At 40.9% G+C, this 19,505-nt stretch overlaps 2 protein-coding genes across 9 annotated transcripts in view; one reads left to right on the top strand and one right to left on the bottom strand.

The window, feature by feature from the left end:
- The window catches only part of LOC105927950 (equilibrative nucleoside transporter 1), a 65,839-nt gene extending 59,905 nt beyond the window's left edge, over positions 1-5,934 (top strand). For all 4 annotated transcript variants that reach the window (XM_036126827.1, XM_036126828.1, XM_036126825.1 and 1 more), the window contains exons 12-13: positions 4,030-4,229; positions 4,531-5,934. In XM_036126827.1, coding sequence (XP_035982720.1) covers positions 4,030-4,229; positions 4,531-4,642 — 312 coding nt within the window. In that variant the 3' untranslated portion in view covers positions 4,643-5,934. The remainder of the gene's footprint in view (positions 1-4,029; positions 4,230-4,530) is intronic.
- Positions 5,935-7,545: 1,611 nt separating this feature from the next.
- atl2 (atlastin GTPase 2) overlaps positions 7,546-19,505 on the bottom strand; it is a 28,015-nt gene continuing 16,055 nt past the window's right edge. For 3 of the 5 annotated variants that reach the window (XM_021317735.2, XM_021317736.2, XM_036125880.1), the window contains 8 exons: positions 18,813-18,905; positions 16,565-16,703; positions 16,344-16,471; positions 16,054-16,110; positions 14,813-14,884; positions 13,223-13,654; positions 10,144-10,158; positions 9,299-9,922 (listed from right to left, as the gene is read on the bottom strand). In XM_021317735.2, coding sequence (XP_021173410.2) covers positions 9,785-9,922; positions 10,144-10,158; positions 13,223-13,654; positions 14,813-14,884; positions 16,054-16,110; positions 16,344-16,471; positions 16,565-16,703; positions 18,813-18,905 — 1,074 coding nt within the window. In that variant the 3' untranslated portion in view covers positions 9,299-9,784. Of the gene's footprint in view, positions 9,923-10,143; positions 10,159-13,222; positions 13,655-14,812; positions 14,885-16,053; positions 16,111-16,343; positions 16,472-16,564; positions 16,704-18,812; positions 18,906-19,505 lie in introns of all 5 variants that reach the window. The other 2 variants (XM_012864987.3, XM_012864988.3) reach the window with 1 other exon arrangement.

The following is a 19,505-nucleotide window of genomic DNA, read 5'->3' as shown; positions in this document are numbered from 1 at the left end:
ACACACGGCATGAGGAATCTGGCATCGAGCTCACAACTTCCCAAAACGATTCAACCCATCGATCCCCAGTAGGCTACATGGGGGACGTTCTCTCAGCTGATTTAAAACAAACAAAAAAAAACATTTTATTTAACAACTAAACACTCCTTATGAAGTAACTTAAAAGCTAATTAGGCTTAATGTTTGTTTTTCTAAAACAAGTCCCTGCACAAGTGCAGTTTAGCAAAGGAGTCTTCACAGGGCGTCGTCAAGGAAGCTGTCAGCTGAAACAATGGAAAATATTATACGACTTTAGTTTGGCACAAGATGCTGGTCCTTCTCCATCAGCAGCGTCTCAGATCTGGAACCAAGGGAGACCTCAACACGCCTCTCTGGTAAATGAGAACTCAAGTCTCAATGAGTACTTGTTTAAATAAAGGCTTAATATTAATATTGCTAATAATAATGTAAGGCAAGAAAATTCAAAGCAACATCTTTTTGAAATGGAATCTGCACAACAAACAAAATCATCCATAAGCCTCCTGGTACTGACAATATTGAAATCAAATTGTTAAAGTTATATATATATATATATATATATATATATATATATATATATATATATATATATATATATATATATATATATAGCAACATAATTATAAATTTTGTTAATTGAAGAAATAAAAAAATTAAAGGGGTAGGAGTACATAAGTTTTACTTCTTCCTACTCCTTTTCGCACATGTAATAGAGGTATATTAACTCAGGAAAGAAGGGTACCTTGTTTATTGTTTTCTCGCCAATGTTTTTAAGCATTGTTTTATTTTTATTTTTTTTCTATTTGTATATACTTTCTCCTGCATGTTCGAAATAAAGATATCAATTCAATTCGAAAAGTTGGTGGTAGATTTCATCTCACTGTTTCTCATATAATCCGTACAAGTTTTAGGAAAAGCATCTTTCGGGTCACAATGGAAGAAAGCAAAAATTATCCCTTTGACTAAAAACAAAAAAGAACCATTGTCAAGTGAAAATAGCCGACCAATAAGCTCGTTACCTGCATCAAGTAAAATCATGGAGAAGTGGCCCGAGAGTTATCTCAATAATTGAGAGTATAAAGTTTATTTTATTGGTAATTATTCTGAGGCTGGATGGGTACATTGTGGAGTGCCCCAGGACAGATTTTTGGGACCTCTGTTGTTTTCTGTTTTCACTAATGTTATGCCTCTCATGTTAAAACACACAACTATGGCCATATATGCAGATGACACCAACATTATTTGCATCTGCACCAACAGCATGTCAACTGAATCAATCTTTTAACAAGTAATTGGCCCCAGTAATACAATGGATTGGATCCCACAAAGTAGTTAGTTATTTATCCTGAAAAACAAAAACAAAATGCATGGTAGTTCAAAGGATTTTCTACAAATGAAACCTATCTTTAACCTGACTTTAGGAAATACTGCAATTGAACAAGTAGAACAAGCAAAGTTGTTAGGAGTAATAGTGGACTCTAAACTATTGTGGACCAGTAAAACAGTATGGACACTATTAAACATTGTAGGAAATTTATTGACCAAGCAATTAGTTCAATCACTTGTACTTTCTTATTTAAATTATTCATCCGTTGTTTGGTCAAACACAAGCAAAGCTAATTTACACAAGTTGCTCAAAATAAGGCGGTGCTAATTGCGATTAGGATGGAGATTTTAGTGTGTGATGCATATTATTAAGTTCATTTCTCTAGTGCTGTTGTGAGCAACATGATTTTTTTTAAAAGTATGTTTTAAGATTGTGGCTATTTAGATCAATAAAAAAATGGGTTTGAGTTGGAACATTAGACCTTATTTGTTTGAATTAATAATTATAATTTTGTATTTTATTTTCATTTATTTGTTTTCTGTTTCACACTGTGCTTTCACAGTTTGTGTATGTAGGTCCGTCCGTGTGTGTGTGTGTGTGTGCAGCTGTACATGTAATTTTATAAAATAATACTTGTAATAAAATAATACTTGTAATGTGCTCCTGACTGGACACAGAATAGCTCCTGTGTCCAGTCAGGAGCTAATGGGGCTATCAATAAAATAAAATCTCAAAACTTATTAAACCTAACAGGAGTATCCATGCTGAAAGAAATGTTACTGTTGATTTTTTTTTTCTTTACACATTTCAATAAAAAGGCATGTTGGAAATATTTAATCCCCTCTCTCCAGTAATCTTAATAGTCATCATAGCGGTCAAACTCTTGCTAAGCAGCTTTTTATGTTTAAACTAGTGTTGTCCTCATTTGTCTTTGGGGATGAAGTCCTTTTCTGAAGTTGGAGGGCCTCCTTCCCATCACCCTAATCTTTTGCTCCGTGCACTGATTCTCAGATTAGAGTAACGGACTCTGGCCGTTCTGTTTCAAAACGTTAACATCAGTAAAATTCAACTGTGATTTTTAAACGCAAATCTGCTATGGGTATGAATAATTCTGGGCCTCACTGGAACGATCACTGACTAAAGAAAACAAGCATATTTCTCATTATTAAATCAACAGTAGGTTTGGTAATGATGAAGTAATTTTTCTAGACATTTCCCCCCATTTCCCTCCCGGTCCAAATCAATACAGGCAGGTCAACCCAGTGACAACTATTCCAGGTCCTAATTCACCTGAAAGCTTATAGTGGAAACAATTAAAAAAACAATAGTTTCCTTATGAAGACCCAGCCTGCTGTTATATAGGAATATTGTTTGATTTGTGAGGTACGCTCATTTAAAGGTTCAGGCTGGCAGCAACTGCACAGGAGCAGCAACAAAGTATGGACACATTTTGGTTTTGCTTAGTCTGATCTAATTTTACAGGCATGCTTTCCAAAGCCGGATTGTGCGGCTGTTAATTAAAATAGTTCTGTGTTATGTCTCAGGTTTGTATTTATTTATATTTGTACTGCCATGGGAAGACCTTTGGCATATTCATGGAAATGATACCAAAAATGTTGGCTTCTCTCCTGGGACAAAATGGACGGTGTTGGGAAAATAAAATGCAAAAAAAACGGAAAGTCTTAATTTCCTGTGAGAAAGAGGACCGGATTTGATGAAATGAAGTCTGGATAAACTGAGTACAGTCACGGTGAAACCCGGCGTCCTGCGGAGGAATGCAGCTTGGTGCTGGTCAGCTGCTGCAGTAGCATGTGAGCTTATTTATCATCATCATCATTATCAGATGAAGGTCTGGGCCGATTGCATTTTCCTGACTCTGTAGTTGAGCGCATCATCAAGTCTTCTTCTCTCCCCGGTATTAACACTTTATGAAGCCTGTTGACAACGCTTGTGGTCGGTGAACTGAGTAAATGTGGAGACGATCCTAATAATGTTTCCACGACGGTTTGCAGCTCAAGGCTAACTGCAGGGATACGAAAGGCATTATCAAACCTTGGCCTGATAAAATGGTTTCCTTTGCACTTTATTTATTTCCTCCAAATGTTATCTGACCACCACAGGAAATATAAAAAAAAATGTTCAGTGGAAATCTTTTTGAAATCAGCATGATGCTTTGAAAAAGCCCCAAAATCTACTACATCTCCCTATGTACACTGCTAAAAACTTAAAGAAACACTTTGAAACCCCCTCGGACCAAATAAATATATCCTGCAGGAACCAAAGGGTGCCACATGGTGATCTTCATCCCACAGAGGGCTTAATCCAAACTCACTGAAGAATTGATGTGGCGGTCTGGTCCAATTTGCTGAAAATTCGTTGAAGCAACGCAAAATGTCTCGTTAGTTGCTTTGGCCTCCCACATAGTTGTACGTAGGCACGCCTGATGATGATGATGAACATGGACCTTGATGAAGGATGGAGTCCTGGGGTGTCTCCTCCTTGATCCTGACCAGGGCTACTGACTGACCTGATCGGTAGTCTGGTTTAACTGACTTGGTGTTATACTATGATTGAAAAATGTTCCTTTAATTTTTGCTAATGCTAGAATTAGATAAGCTAATGCCATAAAAACGAGTCTTTTTCTTCTCGTGTCCCCTGCTGACTCTCTCCCTCTGTGTTTCCAGCCGGGTAAGAACAGCATCGGTCTTCCTGTCCTGTGTGGCCTCAGGGTGATCTTCATCCCGCTCTTCATGCTCTGCAACGTCCAGCCTCGGTACAACTTCGCCGTGGTGTTTTCTCACGACGCTTGGTACATCATCTTCATGATCCTGTTCTCCTTCTCCAACGGATACCTGGCCAGCCTCTGCATGTGCTACGGACCCAAGTAAGGGTTGCAGACACGCTCTCGGGGTCGGGTGTGGCTTAAGTAGAAGCCGATGGATTTAATGTCCAGCTTAATTGTTGGGACCGTTTTCCCAACTGTGCAGTACTTTATGTTGGTCTGTGACATAAAATAACACTAAATAACGGTGGCTTGTGGGTTCCACATGACAAAATGAGGAAAAAGAGCAAGGTTGTGTATCGCTGTTATCCCTCCGAAGCTTAGAAGTAAACTTTTTTCAAGGTGCCCTCCTGGTAAAGAGCTCATTCCTCACAGCTCTGCCCCTTTCTCTGTGTTTCTGCAGGAAGGTGCCACAGCATCAGGCGGAGACGGCAGGCGCCATCATGGCCTTCTTCCTGTCCCTCGGCTTGGCGCTGGGCGCTGCTATCTCCTTTGCGTTCCGGGCCATGATCTAAACCCTGAAATTGATGTCCGTCAGACCGCCTCCCCCCTCGTCCCCACGACTTATCCCCAGCTCGTCCGCGTGGAGATAAAACCGGAGAAGACTAGAGCCGCTCGGTCTTCCACGGGTTTTAGCAGGGACTCATCCTGCCAACAAGAACTAAAATGGGTCAATTTAATGTTTTTATTTTATTTTTTTTACTCTATATTCAGGAAATTCATTTCATCTAAACCAAATGTGTCACAAAAGTTCTAGAGGATACGGACGGATGTTTCGAGTAGTTCCCCTGATGCAGCATGTGCCATCCTGTTCATGACAACGTGGAAGTGGGGGGGGATCATGCAAATGCTACAGAGCAATAATGCTTTTATAACCTTTTAAAATCCTTCATATTGAACTTTCAAGTATGACAGAAACCTCATTTAAGGCATTCAGATAGCGTCTGATCACGGCTGTATAAATGTTGTATAATGCTGAGAGTCGGTGCTCTTCAACTTCGATATTTATAACCAGTATATATAATTTTTAAGCTAAATGATGGTCTGACAGATGTTTCACTTGATGCTGGAGCGTTGGCTCATTAAGAGTAAGCCAAATACACAAAGACAGCACGGGAACACGATGAACTCTGAAGGGAAGCTTCGGCACCACTCAGCTCCATCACGCTCGTCTCCATTTAGGCTTCCTTGTAACAAATAAGAGCAGCAAAAACCATGTAGATTCATTTCATCCTCAAGATTGTGCTTCCCCTCCCCCCAGTAAGCAGTGTTGTGGGTTCAGTGTTAGGTTTAGATCACAGTTGCACCTGTTTGGATCTGACATCATTTTTGACTTAAATGGGAATTGTTTTTCATTCAAATCTTAAGCCCGCAATGTATTTTATTTTGTATCGTTACACAAATCATATATTGTTTTTATGGTCAATGCAACATGACAACGAATGAATGCAAAATACCATGCAGCTATTTGTGACATGAAAACTTAAAAGATTTAAAAAAGCGATCAAACTTAAAAAAAAGTTGGGAAGTGTGCCATATGTTATGCTTCATTTAAAATTAGGTTTTTATACAAGCAATACTTTGTCTTCCAAATAATAGGCCGGTCAGTGTTATTTTTGTTAGAATCTACTGGTCTTTTTTTTTTAAGTCGGCTTTAATTGTACAGTAGTGACCAGGTATAGACCACCGGTTGTACACATTTCAACAACCAGCTTTAAAAGCGCGGTGTAGGTGTCTGTGTTTCATAGCTATAGGCTTCTTTACAGTATTGCTTCACGTGAGAGAAATAAATGTACTTTTTCAAAAACGTTGGCTCCCCCTGCTGGTCATTCCTGGAACAGATCACCTTTCTCCTCTGAAGGTGAATCTCCACTTATTAGAGCTTTGAAAGCTTACTTCAGTAATTCAGTTCAAAAAGTGGTATTTATAGTTTTACATAAACTTGTGTGAAATACAGCTAATGAAAAGCCACAACTTTGACCGTTTTCATTTTACAGAAACCTGTAATCAAATGTTGAAGGGAGTTAAAATGTGGCAGAAAAAGGTGCATGGAGAGACTCAGCAGGCACAGCTGGTGTAGTTGGGTTTGAAATTATTCCACCTCTGACTTTTTTTTTTTTTTTTAAATGTCCCAAGTGAAGTGAAATAGATCAGTTAACTTTTAATCCCCCACCCCCTTACCAATAGTCATCTGCATCCCCCTTTTGCTGAATTACAGCCCGTAGTCGTTTGTAGCCAGCCTTTTCCAGCCTATTCTTTTGTGAATCTTTAAAACTTCTCCAGATTTGATGGTCTTCTAGCATGGACCCTAGTCTTCAGTGCACCCCACATATTTTCAGTGGGATCCTAGTTAGGCCTTTGTGCTGACTTGAATCATCCAGTGTTGAGTCCAGTCAACACAACCATCTACCAGGAAACTAGAGCATGCCAGGCTTCCCTCTGCTGAACAGCTTTATGGAGAAGCTAAGTTCCTTTTTCCAGCAGGACTTGTCACCGGCCCACACCGCCAAAGGTACCAAAGCTGGAGAGTCTGGACTGTCGAGACGAAGCTGAGGCAGCAGATCAACAATACGGCTGAGTAAAGGCCAATATTAAAGCTAGCTGGACTTTCTGATCACCTGCACGCTATGATGGATTGATGCAGTAATTCACCCAAAAACTGCCCTGACCCAGTACTGATATGTACAGCACATGAGGGTGCTTTCCATTAGACTAGTATTTCATATTTCACCCTGTGTAATTAATTACACAAGTCTTATTTTATGAATCAAATTCTTGAAATGATCAGCTTCTAAATATGCTGAACCCATTTTATCCAACACTCCAACCAAACCACTAAATGTACAAACACTTGGTTTAAGTGTAATTTTTTTGCATTTGCAATGAAGTGTAAATAATAACCCTGTAAAGTAGAAAGACTGCAAGCTTTTAGTATCGTTTTTTTTCGCTTACGTTTCCTAAACATGTAAAAATGTGCTAAAGTATTTGTTTTCCCGCTTGTTTCAGAATTGGTAATTTAGTCCCAGAACTAATAGGAACATCTGCAGATGGTAATTACTTTTAAAATTAAAGACTATGTAGTAGTTTATTCTAACAGGTTTACTTTACCAGTGGTTTCTTCTCAAACGGTAGCACCAAATTAAACTTTACATTGCAAAACCACCTCAGATGGAGTCCTGCGCAGCAACATTCATTTTTACTCCTGATTGTATAAAAACTCCTCAAAGATTGATTTGATTTAGAATATACATTTTATCAAGAGCTTAAAACCTACTCAGAAGAAGTGATGCTCTAAAAATGGATTGCTTTAAACCACCCCCTTGCCGACAGGTGTGAAAATACATGTGGGTGAGCAACGCTGGCAGCTTTTAAATGTTAGGACTTAACATAAAGTCAAGAAAAAAGAAACAGCCAACAGGACTGTGTATGTGATTTATTCTTAAAATGAATATTTTTGATCAAAAATAAATGACCAGAGATATCTTTAGAAGACAGGCTAATGTCTCCGGCCCAGCAAACACCCAGTCTGGATACAAGTACCCCCGACATGCAGCGGTCCGCTCCACTCTGGTGAAGATGAGAAGCTGAAGTAAACCTACAGCAGGGACTGGAAACTCAGTCCAGAGAAGAAAACAGTCACGCTAAGCTGATTCGCTATAAAATGTGTACATCGTTTATTTAAATAATCAACATACATGCCGGATTTAGAGTAGGAACACAGAGAGGGAAACTGTACATAATGAGACCGGTGTTCGTGGGGAGAAACTGAGGATGGATTCAGTGTAAAAGACACATGCAGCCGTTGGTGAGAAGCTAAAAAACAAACATGGCAGAGTTCCTCAGGGAGGTTCATGTTGTGCAATAAAATACTTTTTCCTTCTTCCACATCTGGGAGGTCCAGCACTGACGGAGAAACATGCAGCAGCAGCAGCTTGAAGTCCAGCTCGTCTTAAAGGAACAATCCAGCAACGTCTGAATGACGGGAGCTCTCCTCCTCAGGTCATACAGCTACAGCTCCCTGCCGGCTATGACGGATAAACTCGTTTCCATTCAACACAAAGAAAACGTCGCTTCAGAAGCCAGAACACGAGCCAGAGTCTTCTCCTTGATTTAACGGTGAATGAGACTGACCGTCTGGGCCGGAGCTCCCGGAGGATGAAGAAGCGCAGAGCTTGAGAAGCTGCACCCGGTGCAGCTTTCATGGAAGGCTTGGATGAAAAAAAACGCTTTGAAATGAACCTCTTATCCATGGCTGGCCTCTAAAAGCTCTTTACAGCATGCACGGGGCTGAATACTGGCACGTTCGCTATGAGACACCAAAGGCCGTTTCAAAGCACACTTCACAATCTAAAAAAATCAAACAGCAGACCCCCTGACAGAAGAAAAAAAAACGTGGCGCTACCTGCAGCTCTTCGGTTATCTAGAAGTATTAAAGGGACACAGGGGAAGGTGCTAACCTCTCGTGTGAAGGCAGTCTGACCCCAGAGATCGATCATAACGTCACCTCGGTGTTTCCAATCTGACAAAAATTAAAACTAAAATTAAAAAAAAAAAAAATTAAAAATAAAACCCCCCAGAAATACAGCTTGGCTTAATTTCTGCCTTTCTAGTTAGCGCTGTGGCTAAACGTGCTAGCGTTTGCATGTCTACAGTCAAGTCCAGGAATCAATGCGTTACTGGTTTTCTGAGTGGACAGACAGGTCAGTGTCTGAGGGGAGAGGAAAAGTTGCGCTCTGGAGGGTTCCAGTGAGCGTCCATCGTTGTCAGCAGCTTCCCCCCCCCGGCGGTGTCAGCGTTCCTCGTCTTCACCTCAGCGCAGTCAGCTTCCAGCAAAAATGGACGCAAAGAACAAAACGTGGAGCACGGCAGAGTCGATGGGATGGCGTCACTGGCTTCTCTGCTCCATCCTTTGATTGTGCAGCATGTCGTGTGAGGCACTGGGGGGCGCTGATGAGCAGGTCAGACTGCAAGGCTACAGGTCCACAGACAGACAAAGACAAACGGGGCGGAGACGAGACAACTGCCCCCCCCAAAAAACACAAAAACAGAAATCAACGTAAAAAGAGGGTCAGCTTTGGTGTTGAACTAGTCCCACAGTTCTAGCAGTGGACAGCGGGTGGACAACGAGCACGATGAGGGAGACGAAGAGGAAGAGCGTCAGTCAGTCTTTAACCTGGTGGGCCGGGAGCCCTGTTCCGCCAAGCTGGCTCTGATGGAGTTAAAGACCGTCTGTCTGACATTGTCCTCCATATAATTTTCAACTAGCGGCTTCAAAACCTAGAAGAGACAAAAAACAACCAATTAGCGTTCCTTCAGAAACCGAAAGAAGAAAAAACATTCAAGGAACAAAAAGCGGTCTCCAACATGCTGAACACCAAAAGATCCAAAGATGCTTAAAGTTCAACATTTAGGTAGAATAAAATCCATCAATATTTTCTACGTTAATCTGAATGAGATTATCATGAACTATTTGCCTTTTTAAGATCCCCAGATGGCTGCAGCTCTGCAGTTGTCCACACTGAGCTAATAAAAAAAAAAAGAAAGAATCCGGTACGAAAGAACTGAAAAAATGATTAAAAGAGAAAAGCGGCAAACAGAGGGAATTTCTACATGACAAGCAAAGTTAGAAGTCTGTAAATCCAGCAGCTGGCCAGCAGCTAGTTGGTCTTCTTGTAGTTGTTGTTGAGAGGATCCACAGCTTTGAGTCCAAGTGTTGCTCCTGATGGGAGGGAAGGGAGCAGAGAGAGGGGCCACGCCAGGTGGCTCCTGACGGGCTCCAAAAGTTTGGAAATCACCTGTGAGGAGAGCATGGAGGAACAGCAGAGTTAAACAACGGGAAGGACTGATGGATGGCAGGGACGAATGGGAGGAAAGCGTGGCATGGCACTGTGGGGAAGGGGGTGGTGTGTAGGACTCGAGCATACAAATGAAAAAAAGAAGAGAGGAGGAGGAGGAAAGGAAATCAGGCAGGAAAGCTTTGAAAGGTGGGCAGGCGGAAGATACCGACACATCTCACCTTTCTGACCGTCCTCTGAAAAGCAGGGGAGGCAAGAAGAGACAGACAGGAAGGAAGGAGAAGCAACAGAAGACATGAGGGACGCGTCGGAAAACAGAACACCGGCTTTGTTTTGGCTCCCCTGGCTAACAGCAGGGTGGAGGAAGAACTGGGGGAGCAAAGAAACGACCTCTGAATGCTAACTGTGCTCTAGACATCCCGTTTAATCCTGTGCTCCTGCATAAAAACATAAATGTTAGGCAATGTCCTTCATGTGGAGCTGTATAGGCACAGATAATGACACCAGTGCAGAGTCTGAAGCTGCTGCCGACTGCAGTTTGGCCAAATTTAGCAAAGAGCATCTGTGGCTCTGGTTAGCAAAGCTGCTGTTCAGGCCTGTTAGCACGTGTCCTGGGTCGAAATGGATTATTAAATCAGCTAGGGATCAGAATCTGACCATTTTCTCCTCAATAATGGGCAAGATAAATACTACAAAATCTAAGTTTTCCCACCATTTTCAGTGCACTGCTAATGCACATCAACCAACAGCATTTACTTTAAAATACTTTTAATTAAATATTAAAAAAAAAAAAAATCACAAAATTACTCAAATTCTTATGTGATTAACAAAGGCCTTTCTACAACAAAACCACAGCAAAAACCAAATTCCCACTGCTCGGAAAATCCACACCAATAATCTCTCAGCTGTGGCTTTTCTCCGTTGAAGAGACCTCCAACATGGAGTCTATTAAGCTGTTAAACATTAGGGCTGTAATGATTATTATGAAAACATGAACAAATTTAATGCCTCGAAGCATCGTCTAAAATATAAACATTAATGCGTCTCTCAATGTACCAGTCTCCGTAGTGCAGTTTAAATCCCCTGCAGTTCACTTGGGTAGCTGCAGGGGGCGGTATAGCGTCAGTTCCCTGTATGCACCTGGTCACGTGATTCACTGCGGCTCAGAGGGCAGTAACAGCCAGAAGAACAAGGGAATAAAGTGGGGCACGTTTCAGAAACTTCTTCCTTAGGCACAGAAAGAACTTTTAAATTGATTTTAGGCGAGAATATAGCCACGGAAAGCAGAAATATCAAGATATAGCTTCATTGTTAAAGTACTCAGGTGTTTACTCTGCATGTTACCTGGCTGCTGTCAGCTGAGCAGTCCGCCACACCAAGGTGGAGGATGAGCTGTTTAACTCTTTATACCTGTGCTTATTGCTCGGCTTATTTCACCGTTTCACTTGCTAATTAGATTAATGGTTGAAATTAATTTGAAGCTACATTTATTTTTAAAGTCCAACTGGAATGATGGAGAGTATGTCTGACAATGAATAATTTGGTCATTCTTTAACGTTGACGCTGGACCTCATTGAAGTGAACAAGCCTGACTGCAACCATATATGCAAATATATGCTCACCTTTTTACACTACACTTTAAGAGCTGGAACGCAAAAGATCCTGCTGTCTAATACATTTGGATTTTTATTTGATGTTCTAACATTTTTGATAATGATGTGATGTAATTTTGATGCCTATCTTGGCCAGGTCTCCCTTGCAAAAGAGATTTTTAATCTCAATGGGTATAACCTCATTAAATAAAGGATAAATAAAATAAAATAAATAAATGATAGATTATGAATACATTTAAAATTTGTATTTTATGGTAAAAAAAAGTAAAGGATAGTGGCAACAATAGGCAATAAAGGGACATTCAAAGGTGTGTAAACTGGAACGAGTCAAAATATTTTTACAAGCAACTGAAGTTTAATTTCTAATAAGAGAATGTGATGGAGATCAAAAAAATAATCGTGATTTGTCAACTAGTTGAAAAATGAATCAATAGATTAGTCGACCTAAAATAATTATCCCTGAAGAACATAATTTTAGAATATTCTTCTAGACCACCATTTGACATTAAACCATCACTGCAGACAAGAGTCTCAGAGTGCATGTCCTTATATGGTCTGAGAAAATGTTTAGAATTAAGTAATACTAAAGCAGTACAATTTTGAATACATTTTAAAAGTTAACATTTAAAAGCAGCAATAAGTAATAAAGACACCTAGTGTTTTGAATCGGAACACCCCCCCCCAGACAGTGTTGCCAAGTCAAGAGACGAGGACGTTGCGCAGCTGAATTCAAGATAAAGACTGAAGATTATTCAGCCAGAGTAAGTTATTATAGTGTAAAAACTGTTTGCCCACAGTCCTGCTGAGGAAACGGCATTGATGCTGTGAAACACGCATCAGATACACTTCCCACCGACCCCACTATACTTTTACTTCCACAGGACAGGTCTATGTGATGTATTCTGTTCTGTTTGTGGTCCGCGTCTCTCACTAGCTTACATGTTAACAGGCTGCTGCTCTTTTGCCAAAATAAAACACCAAATGCAGGGCTCTGTTAAGGGAACCCTGGGAACTCTCACACGATTGGCTCAGGAACCAGGAAGTAAACACAGGCGGCACTGAACCCAAGTAGTTCCGGACTGTACCTCTAGGTTTGAAAGGAGGAAACTTGACTAAGACATTGTTGATGGAGAGGAGCGATTGTAGGGAATGTTACTTCCATTCCAGGTGAGAAATTAGAATGATTTAGGCTCATTTTACAGTAAATTTCTAACTTATTGCTCCTTTAAGACATTTTTCTCATGTGTGTTCTATTTATCGGTATAAAATACACTGTGCTATTTTGTATTATCTTAGAGGAAAAACTAGCTCCCAATAAGCACAAAGACTAATAGCTTATAAAAACACTTAAAAAGCACAAAAACACAAAATGAAGTCTCTGAGGAAGCAAAAATGACACAAAATTCATACCCATCACCAGACATTTACCCTGCTGGAAATGACCTGAGAACTAAGAGTCTAAACTGAATTCAACATAAACAAACTGGGTCTTTGAGGCAGGTACTGAAAACCGTGTGCCGGCCCATCACATAGTTCATCTTTCTGGGGTTCCTGTTGCATCTCTGACGTCTCAGTTAGAGACTTGTGACGCAGACAAGCCGGTTATGTTCAATAACAGCATAAAGGAATTTTTCTATAATAGACAAAAATAAATACATCCCCTCCCAGCTTCTTTCTGATTACTCACCTGTTCCCAGAGAAGTTCAGCCAGCTGGTCTATCAACATTCCTGCCTCCCGAAACTCTCCTGAATACTTCACGTAAGCCCAGATGCAGAGGACAAACAGGGCCACTCCCAAGATCAGGTTTGCCAGCGCAGCAAAAAAGCTCAGGCCGATGAATCCCGTCACGCCGGACACCACGTAGGTGAAAAACATGACCACAAAAAGCGTGGCGGGAGTGCGAGCTGCATAGAAGATGTTTTTGCCCTCGTTGTGCTTGGAGAAGGCGTTGTAGGCCTCCTCCAGCTCCGTCTCCAGCTGGTTCTGGTAGCGCTGACAGAACTCCTTACCACCCATTTTCTTTATGGAGCAGAAAAACCTCACTGAGTCCTCACAGTAAGCTGCATGGCAGCGCTCCAGATCGGCCGGGGCCATGTAAGGCTTGTCCCCTCCGCAGACCTGAGAGGAAAAACAAAACAGCTAGTTTGTGGTAGCAGAGACTCCAGAGGTCATCCACTGAGCTTCATTCAGTGAAATCCCTTCACACAAACACAGCAACGTGTTCTACCCATGTGCTCATAGATACTTCCTACATCTTAGAAGATCAAAAAGGCCAAAATTAGAAATGTGCAAAAATCTAAAAGCTGGTCCCACTGCAGGGATCTTAGGAAACATATATTGGTGTGGATCAGCCAGACTTTACAATTCTAGGTGCTTAACTATGAAGTAAATAGAAGGCATCCGGACTTCTCCTGTTACTGAAGACCTTTTCCGTCTCAACCAAAAGCTTTCCACTGTTCTGATCATGGGTTAGGACTGTCACGCTAAAAGGTTATAGGGAGAACAGTCAAGTTATGGAGATACCCCTCCATCCTGTCCAGTTAGCAGCAGTTCTAGTATAAAGAGCGCCCTGGATGAGGCCCTCTCTCAGCTGCATCTATAACCCACCATTATTTTCCCCCTTTCATCGTTGCTTCCTTAAAACAACATCCACAGAAACAAGTAGCAATGCTCAACTTGGATCTTTGACGCCACATCTTCACAAACTGGCACCATTAGCCAGTGCGGCTAATGAAACAGAAGACATCAAGCTAATGGCGCCTAACCCCACTTGGGTACTGTGGGACTGATGGGGACCTCATCTTCTTATTGTCAAGCAGGGCAAGTTCTCCGTACGAGCAGCCGGTTTGCAATGTCCGATATCTTTTTATAAGCGAACACTTGTTAAAAAAAGTGATGTAGAAACAAAACAAATTTTACTGCTCCACGTGTGGATTTAAATTCCACACTTTAAGTGTTTTGCATTTCAAGATCATCTTGGAAGCAGCTGGAAGAACCATTTTATTAAAGTGTGTCATTATCTACAGACACACTATGGAGGACTTCTGTAGTTTTCAGCTCGACTGCTGAAGCTCAAATGGCAAATATAGCACATTTTGTCACTTTTAGAGCCGCGCCTTAACGAAGCCTGAAGAACTCTGATGTGAACAATGTGTGAATTAGAAGTTTAACGGTCTGATGAAGTCTTCAGTGTATCACGTCAACCCTCTCTCTGTCACATGGTTTTTGGCTTTGGGGGTTTATTTTACATCATATTCACAAGAGAGCTGTACCTACCTGTTCCATGTTCTTGCTGTACAAGTCTTTGGCTCCTGCCACGGCAGTCAGATTGTTGGCCTCTGCTGTAGCCTGACAACCAAGGAAGGAAATCACGTTACAACTAAAATCAGAAAGTGTGAGAACTTGCTGGTCCGTTTAGGTCTGTGTTTCAGACTGAACAGAAACCGTTCTGAATCCATCCAGTAGTTTCTAGCTCCTGTTCCTCAACCTTTCATGAGGCCAGCAGTCAGAACTCCATGATGGGGAGGAAGGGAGCGTCGGACTGCAGCCACTGTAATGACCTACTCTGCTGCTGAGCTCCCTTCACCCTCATTGATAAACAAATTTACATTCCAGGTTGGCTCGGGTCCTGTATCATCACCATGGTGCTCTCGTGCCAAATCACTTCTGCAAAGCTTGCATATTATTTTTTTATTTTATGAAGCGCAAAGTGCTTGCTGTCTTTTGAGTTTTGTCATTTGTAGAAGGTACTAAATTTCCTTTGAACATCCGGTCTGCACTCTGCCCAGCTCTCTGCAGCCAGGCAGCACCGACAGCGCTCAGTCTGTGACCAATCGCACCGCGACACGCCGAGTGACGCATTAAACGCACTACACAATGAATCGATATTTTTATTGATTTTATCAATTCACTGGAGCAGCCCTACTTTACACTCAAGGGATACCTTAAGATTTGCACAATAAGATATTCTGCAGATTTTAAAAGGCTTACTGAAAGTTAGTTGTGAAATATTTTCATGAATCATTAACTTAAAGTTAAACATCTATGAAGGACTATAGCCCTAAAATCATCATTGGAATATGAGTGTGTGCAGTTTTGACGTCTCAAAGGTCCGTTTGGAGCACAATTGTTGGCTAAATTATGCTTTATAAACTTGTATTTTACAAGCAAATATAATGTTTAGCCTGTTGGACAGAGCCTCATGGCAGCAGATGCTCACACTGGACATAAATCACATTGTGATCTGCAGCTTTTTGGGCACAGATGGAAGAACAGACAAAAAAGAGAGTAAAGAGGAAGATGGGCATATATCAAAACCGAGATTGTCACAAGATTTTCTAAAACCATGCAGCCCTAGCAATAACTGACTTGCATGAAGAGCTAAAAAAAGAGACTAAAAACAAACATTCCTTTATCAGAACCCTAAACAGACCATTTTCCTTCATGTTCACTCTGACAAACACTACAGATTTATTATTTTATTTTGGAAAACTTTACAAGATGTCGTGACAACTGACCTGTAGCATGGACTTTGGGTGAGGAAGTTCGTCACCTTGGTAAATCTTTATGTAGGCCTGCACAAATGAGAAAACATGCAAATAAACTATTTTTCACTTGAATATCAACGTTGTTAATAAGCAGTAGGTTTAAAACCATCTTTGGCGGTAACAGAAATGCTTCTTGAAATCTGTTTTCTCAATCATAAATCTGTCTGCTTATTAATAAAATATACATAATTTCAGTCTGTTTATGCAAAATGACCTAAAAGCAGCCTTCAAACCACTAAAACTTCAGATTACTGCAGCACCTTGAAGTACTCCACCAGATCTCTGCATGTGATTTTGCTCCCACCGATCTTCTTTTCCATCAACCGATCTGGGGCCAGGAGATGAGGCACCAGCTCAGTCAGCTGGGTTTTAAAATCATCTTCAATGTCTGAAATATACAGACATACAATCATTGTTTAGCAAAGCAAGAAATAGATATTAGTCTGCATTTAAAGTACAGTTAAAGTTGTTTCAGTGGCACCTTTTAGCCTTCCATCAAAGTCTTTGTTTGTGGACACCTTGAGGCCTGGATGTGGCAGCAGGAAGCAGCTGGTGTTGCTGAAGCAGGAGTCGATGTGCTTCCTTACATTCTGCAATTCTGCATGTTGGTTGTTTTTAACCTGTAATTGTTAAACAATAGTTACTGCAGGTAAACATTGAACATTTTTACAGATTTACTACTAGCTTTCAAGGCAATTTTGGAAGGCCAAATTGCCAATAGGGATGGACAAAAACCCGGTCTCAAAACACATTTGTCGGTCCTCACGGACTGACAAGCTTCAGCCTCATCGGTTCCCTTAACCGTATTTTTAGGGTCGCGTTCATTTTTTCAGGGAGACTCCAAACTACATTGCTTTGCTGATCTCCTCCTTATGAAACACGTCGAGGGGGACTGGTGGGAGGAGCTAACGTTCTGCTCTCACATGGTCAACAAATTAAATATCCTTAAAGATAATTAATCATCTCCTACATTACCATGTACCCTCTGTACCAACATTAGTAGCTGGAGAATATCAGTCATTAGCCAGAAAGTACCACTAGGTGGCAGTTAAATGTTTTCTCTTTACAAAACTATGAGAGAATAAGACGGAAGGTAAAGACAATAAGGGCATAAAAGTAAGACATTTCTAATTGTTTCTATCAATGTTAAACTAATTATTGATCTCTTAGTGGCTTTATATTCCTCTGCTGGTAAAAAAAAAAAACAACGTTAGATGCTAATCTCTTTTCAAAGAACCTCAGCTAAAACAGCGATTACCCAGGTACTATGGCCTGCGCAGCAATCCTGTATGGTATGGAGATTTTATTAGGTTCTGTAAAGTAAAAAAAATGTATCAAAAGTTACTGACACATCTTCACTGAATCCCAATCTGCATAAGAGGATTGAATATCTGGTAAAGTGAAGACTCCAGGAATGCCTAAAATATAAAGGCAACAACTTTATTTCCTGACAAACCTCATCCTGGCCTGTGGCCTTCAAGTCATTTAACTGCTAATCTGCCAACAGAGACAGAAGACTCACATGACTGATCAGCTGTTTCCACTGTCGGACTCCTCCCGGATATTCCCGTAATGCACACAGTTGCCTTTCTTTCTCAACATCTCTGCACTGTGAGTAACATCACCAATACTAGTTGACATGACAGGACCATCACAATTTGCTCGATAGCAACACATTTCTGAAAACCTCCATCCATTTATCTCAGACTTTAAGTCCATGCTAGTTTGCAACCTCTACTTCCTGTTTATTACAGCCATGCGTAACGTCAACTTCTGATGAAATCACGCTCTGCATTAAGATCCCAACATGATCGTGCTACGTCAGTCTGACTAGGAATGCACTCAGGAGGATGGGCCTCCATGTGCCTAAAAACAGCAGCGCTCCAACTGCAGGTTGCTCATGTGCGAGCCAGAACTGAGTAAGACTTCTGGATAGGTGTCGAAACGTTTTCAGGAAAACTGAGGTGAGTCCAGTTGCCTCCAATTAAAGCCTGTTATTGATGAGGATTGTTATCCAAATTATGTAAGATTTGTTTTGAGGGTTGCTCGAATTGACTGTACCCTACTGTCCTCACTGACTAAAAAACTAAATAAATAAAAACTCAACCCAAACAGAACCAGTTTGAATCTTAACCGTCCATTATATATGATATAAAGTTTTATGCAGCGCTTACGGTGTCTTTGTGCCAACACCATGTGGGGAGAAATCACAACGTGGGATTTTAGTGTTAAGACGGCTGATGTGTCTGATGTGATGACAACAATTTGCACGTGGAGTAGGCAGAGAAAATCTGATCCCTTGGGGCAGATTTCACTACCAGGTGTAAACATCAACACAGAAAGGGTTCTGCTAGGGGCCACATGGTGCTGGTATACCGTCTGTGCAAAGACAACAGGTAGAGAGGCTGTGGACTGAATTACAAACTTGGACATTAGTTGTAACCAGTTTTCACAAGTATGCCAAGACACCTGCCTGTGTGACGGTTCAGTGTCCGCTACACAAAAACAAAGATAGCAGGTGAGTTACAACTGATCCTGACGTGGCCTGTGGCTCCAAATGTGGAAGCATGGTGACCATGATCGTCGTTTATACACAGCACAAACCTTTCTTCACCAATTCTTTTTCTAAAGGAAACTGGGGATGAAGGTCTGGAAGCAAGTCTCTTATACAGACCCAGAGAATTAAAGGAACATTAAGCATTTTCAATCAGATTTGAAAGGATTCTCACCTCCAGCCTTTTTAGTAGAAAAGCACGTCCGCCCTCCAGTCCATAGTTGTATTCATAAGGAGAACTCCAATCCCGGATCAGGAACATTAAGGTCTAAAATAGACAAGATATAAAGGCACTATTGAGAAAAAACCTCTTTAGTTCATCATAAAATAAAAAACAAGTCAGATTTATATATTTGTTCATCTATGGTGGTGTGCTGAAACAATTTTGATTATGAATATGGCTTGAAGAGTTGAAATTAAGCATAAGTTGGTTTCTGGTATAACCACAACAAACAATTGTTAATAAAAGTTTAGTTCTGGAGCGACTGCCATCCTCTCCAGTCATTTGGTGCGCTGAGTTTTAGTCAGTAGTATGTAAGCTACAGTTTAATAAGTTAATAAGCTCAATTGCCTTTTATCGAAACCAATGTAATAAAATACATACAGGTGGATCTTAACAGATAAGAAGATCAAAAAGTTAAGTTAGGAAGGTGCTTAAGTTCTGCTGGAAAATGAAATCAGTATCTCTATAAACCTGGTCAGCAGAGGACAGCATGATGTATTTGAAGTCACAAAAGGTCATTGAAAAAGAGCTTTAGTCTCCTTCCCTGACCATCTGCTGGACAACTGTCCAGTCAGTAGCTTCGCCCATGAGTGTACAGGCAACAACATGGTTAAACATTTTCTGTATTCAGTTTTTTGTCCCCTA

Source organism: Fundulus heteroclitus, chromosome 22 (assembly GCF_011125445.2).
Source record: "Fundulus heteroclitus isolate FHET01 chromosome 22, MU-UCD_Fhet_4.1, whole genome shotgun sequence".
NCBI lineage: Eukaryota > Metazoa > Chordata > Actinopteri > Cyprinodontiformes > Fundulidae > Fundulus > Fundulus heteroclitus.
The sequence above is the reverse complement of the archived record's forward strand: the minus strand, read 5'-3'. Positions and strand labels throughout refer to the sequence as shown.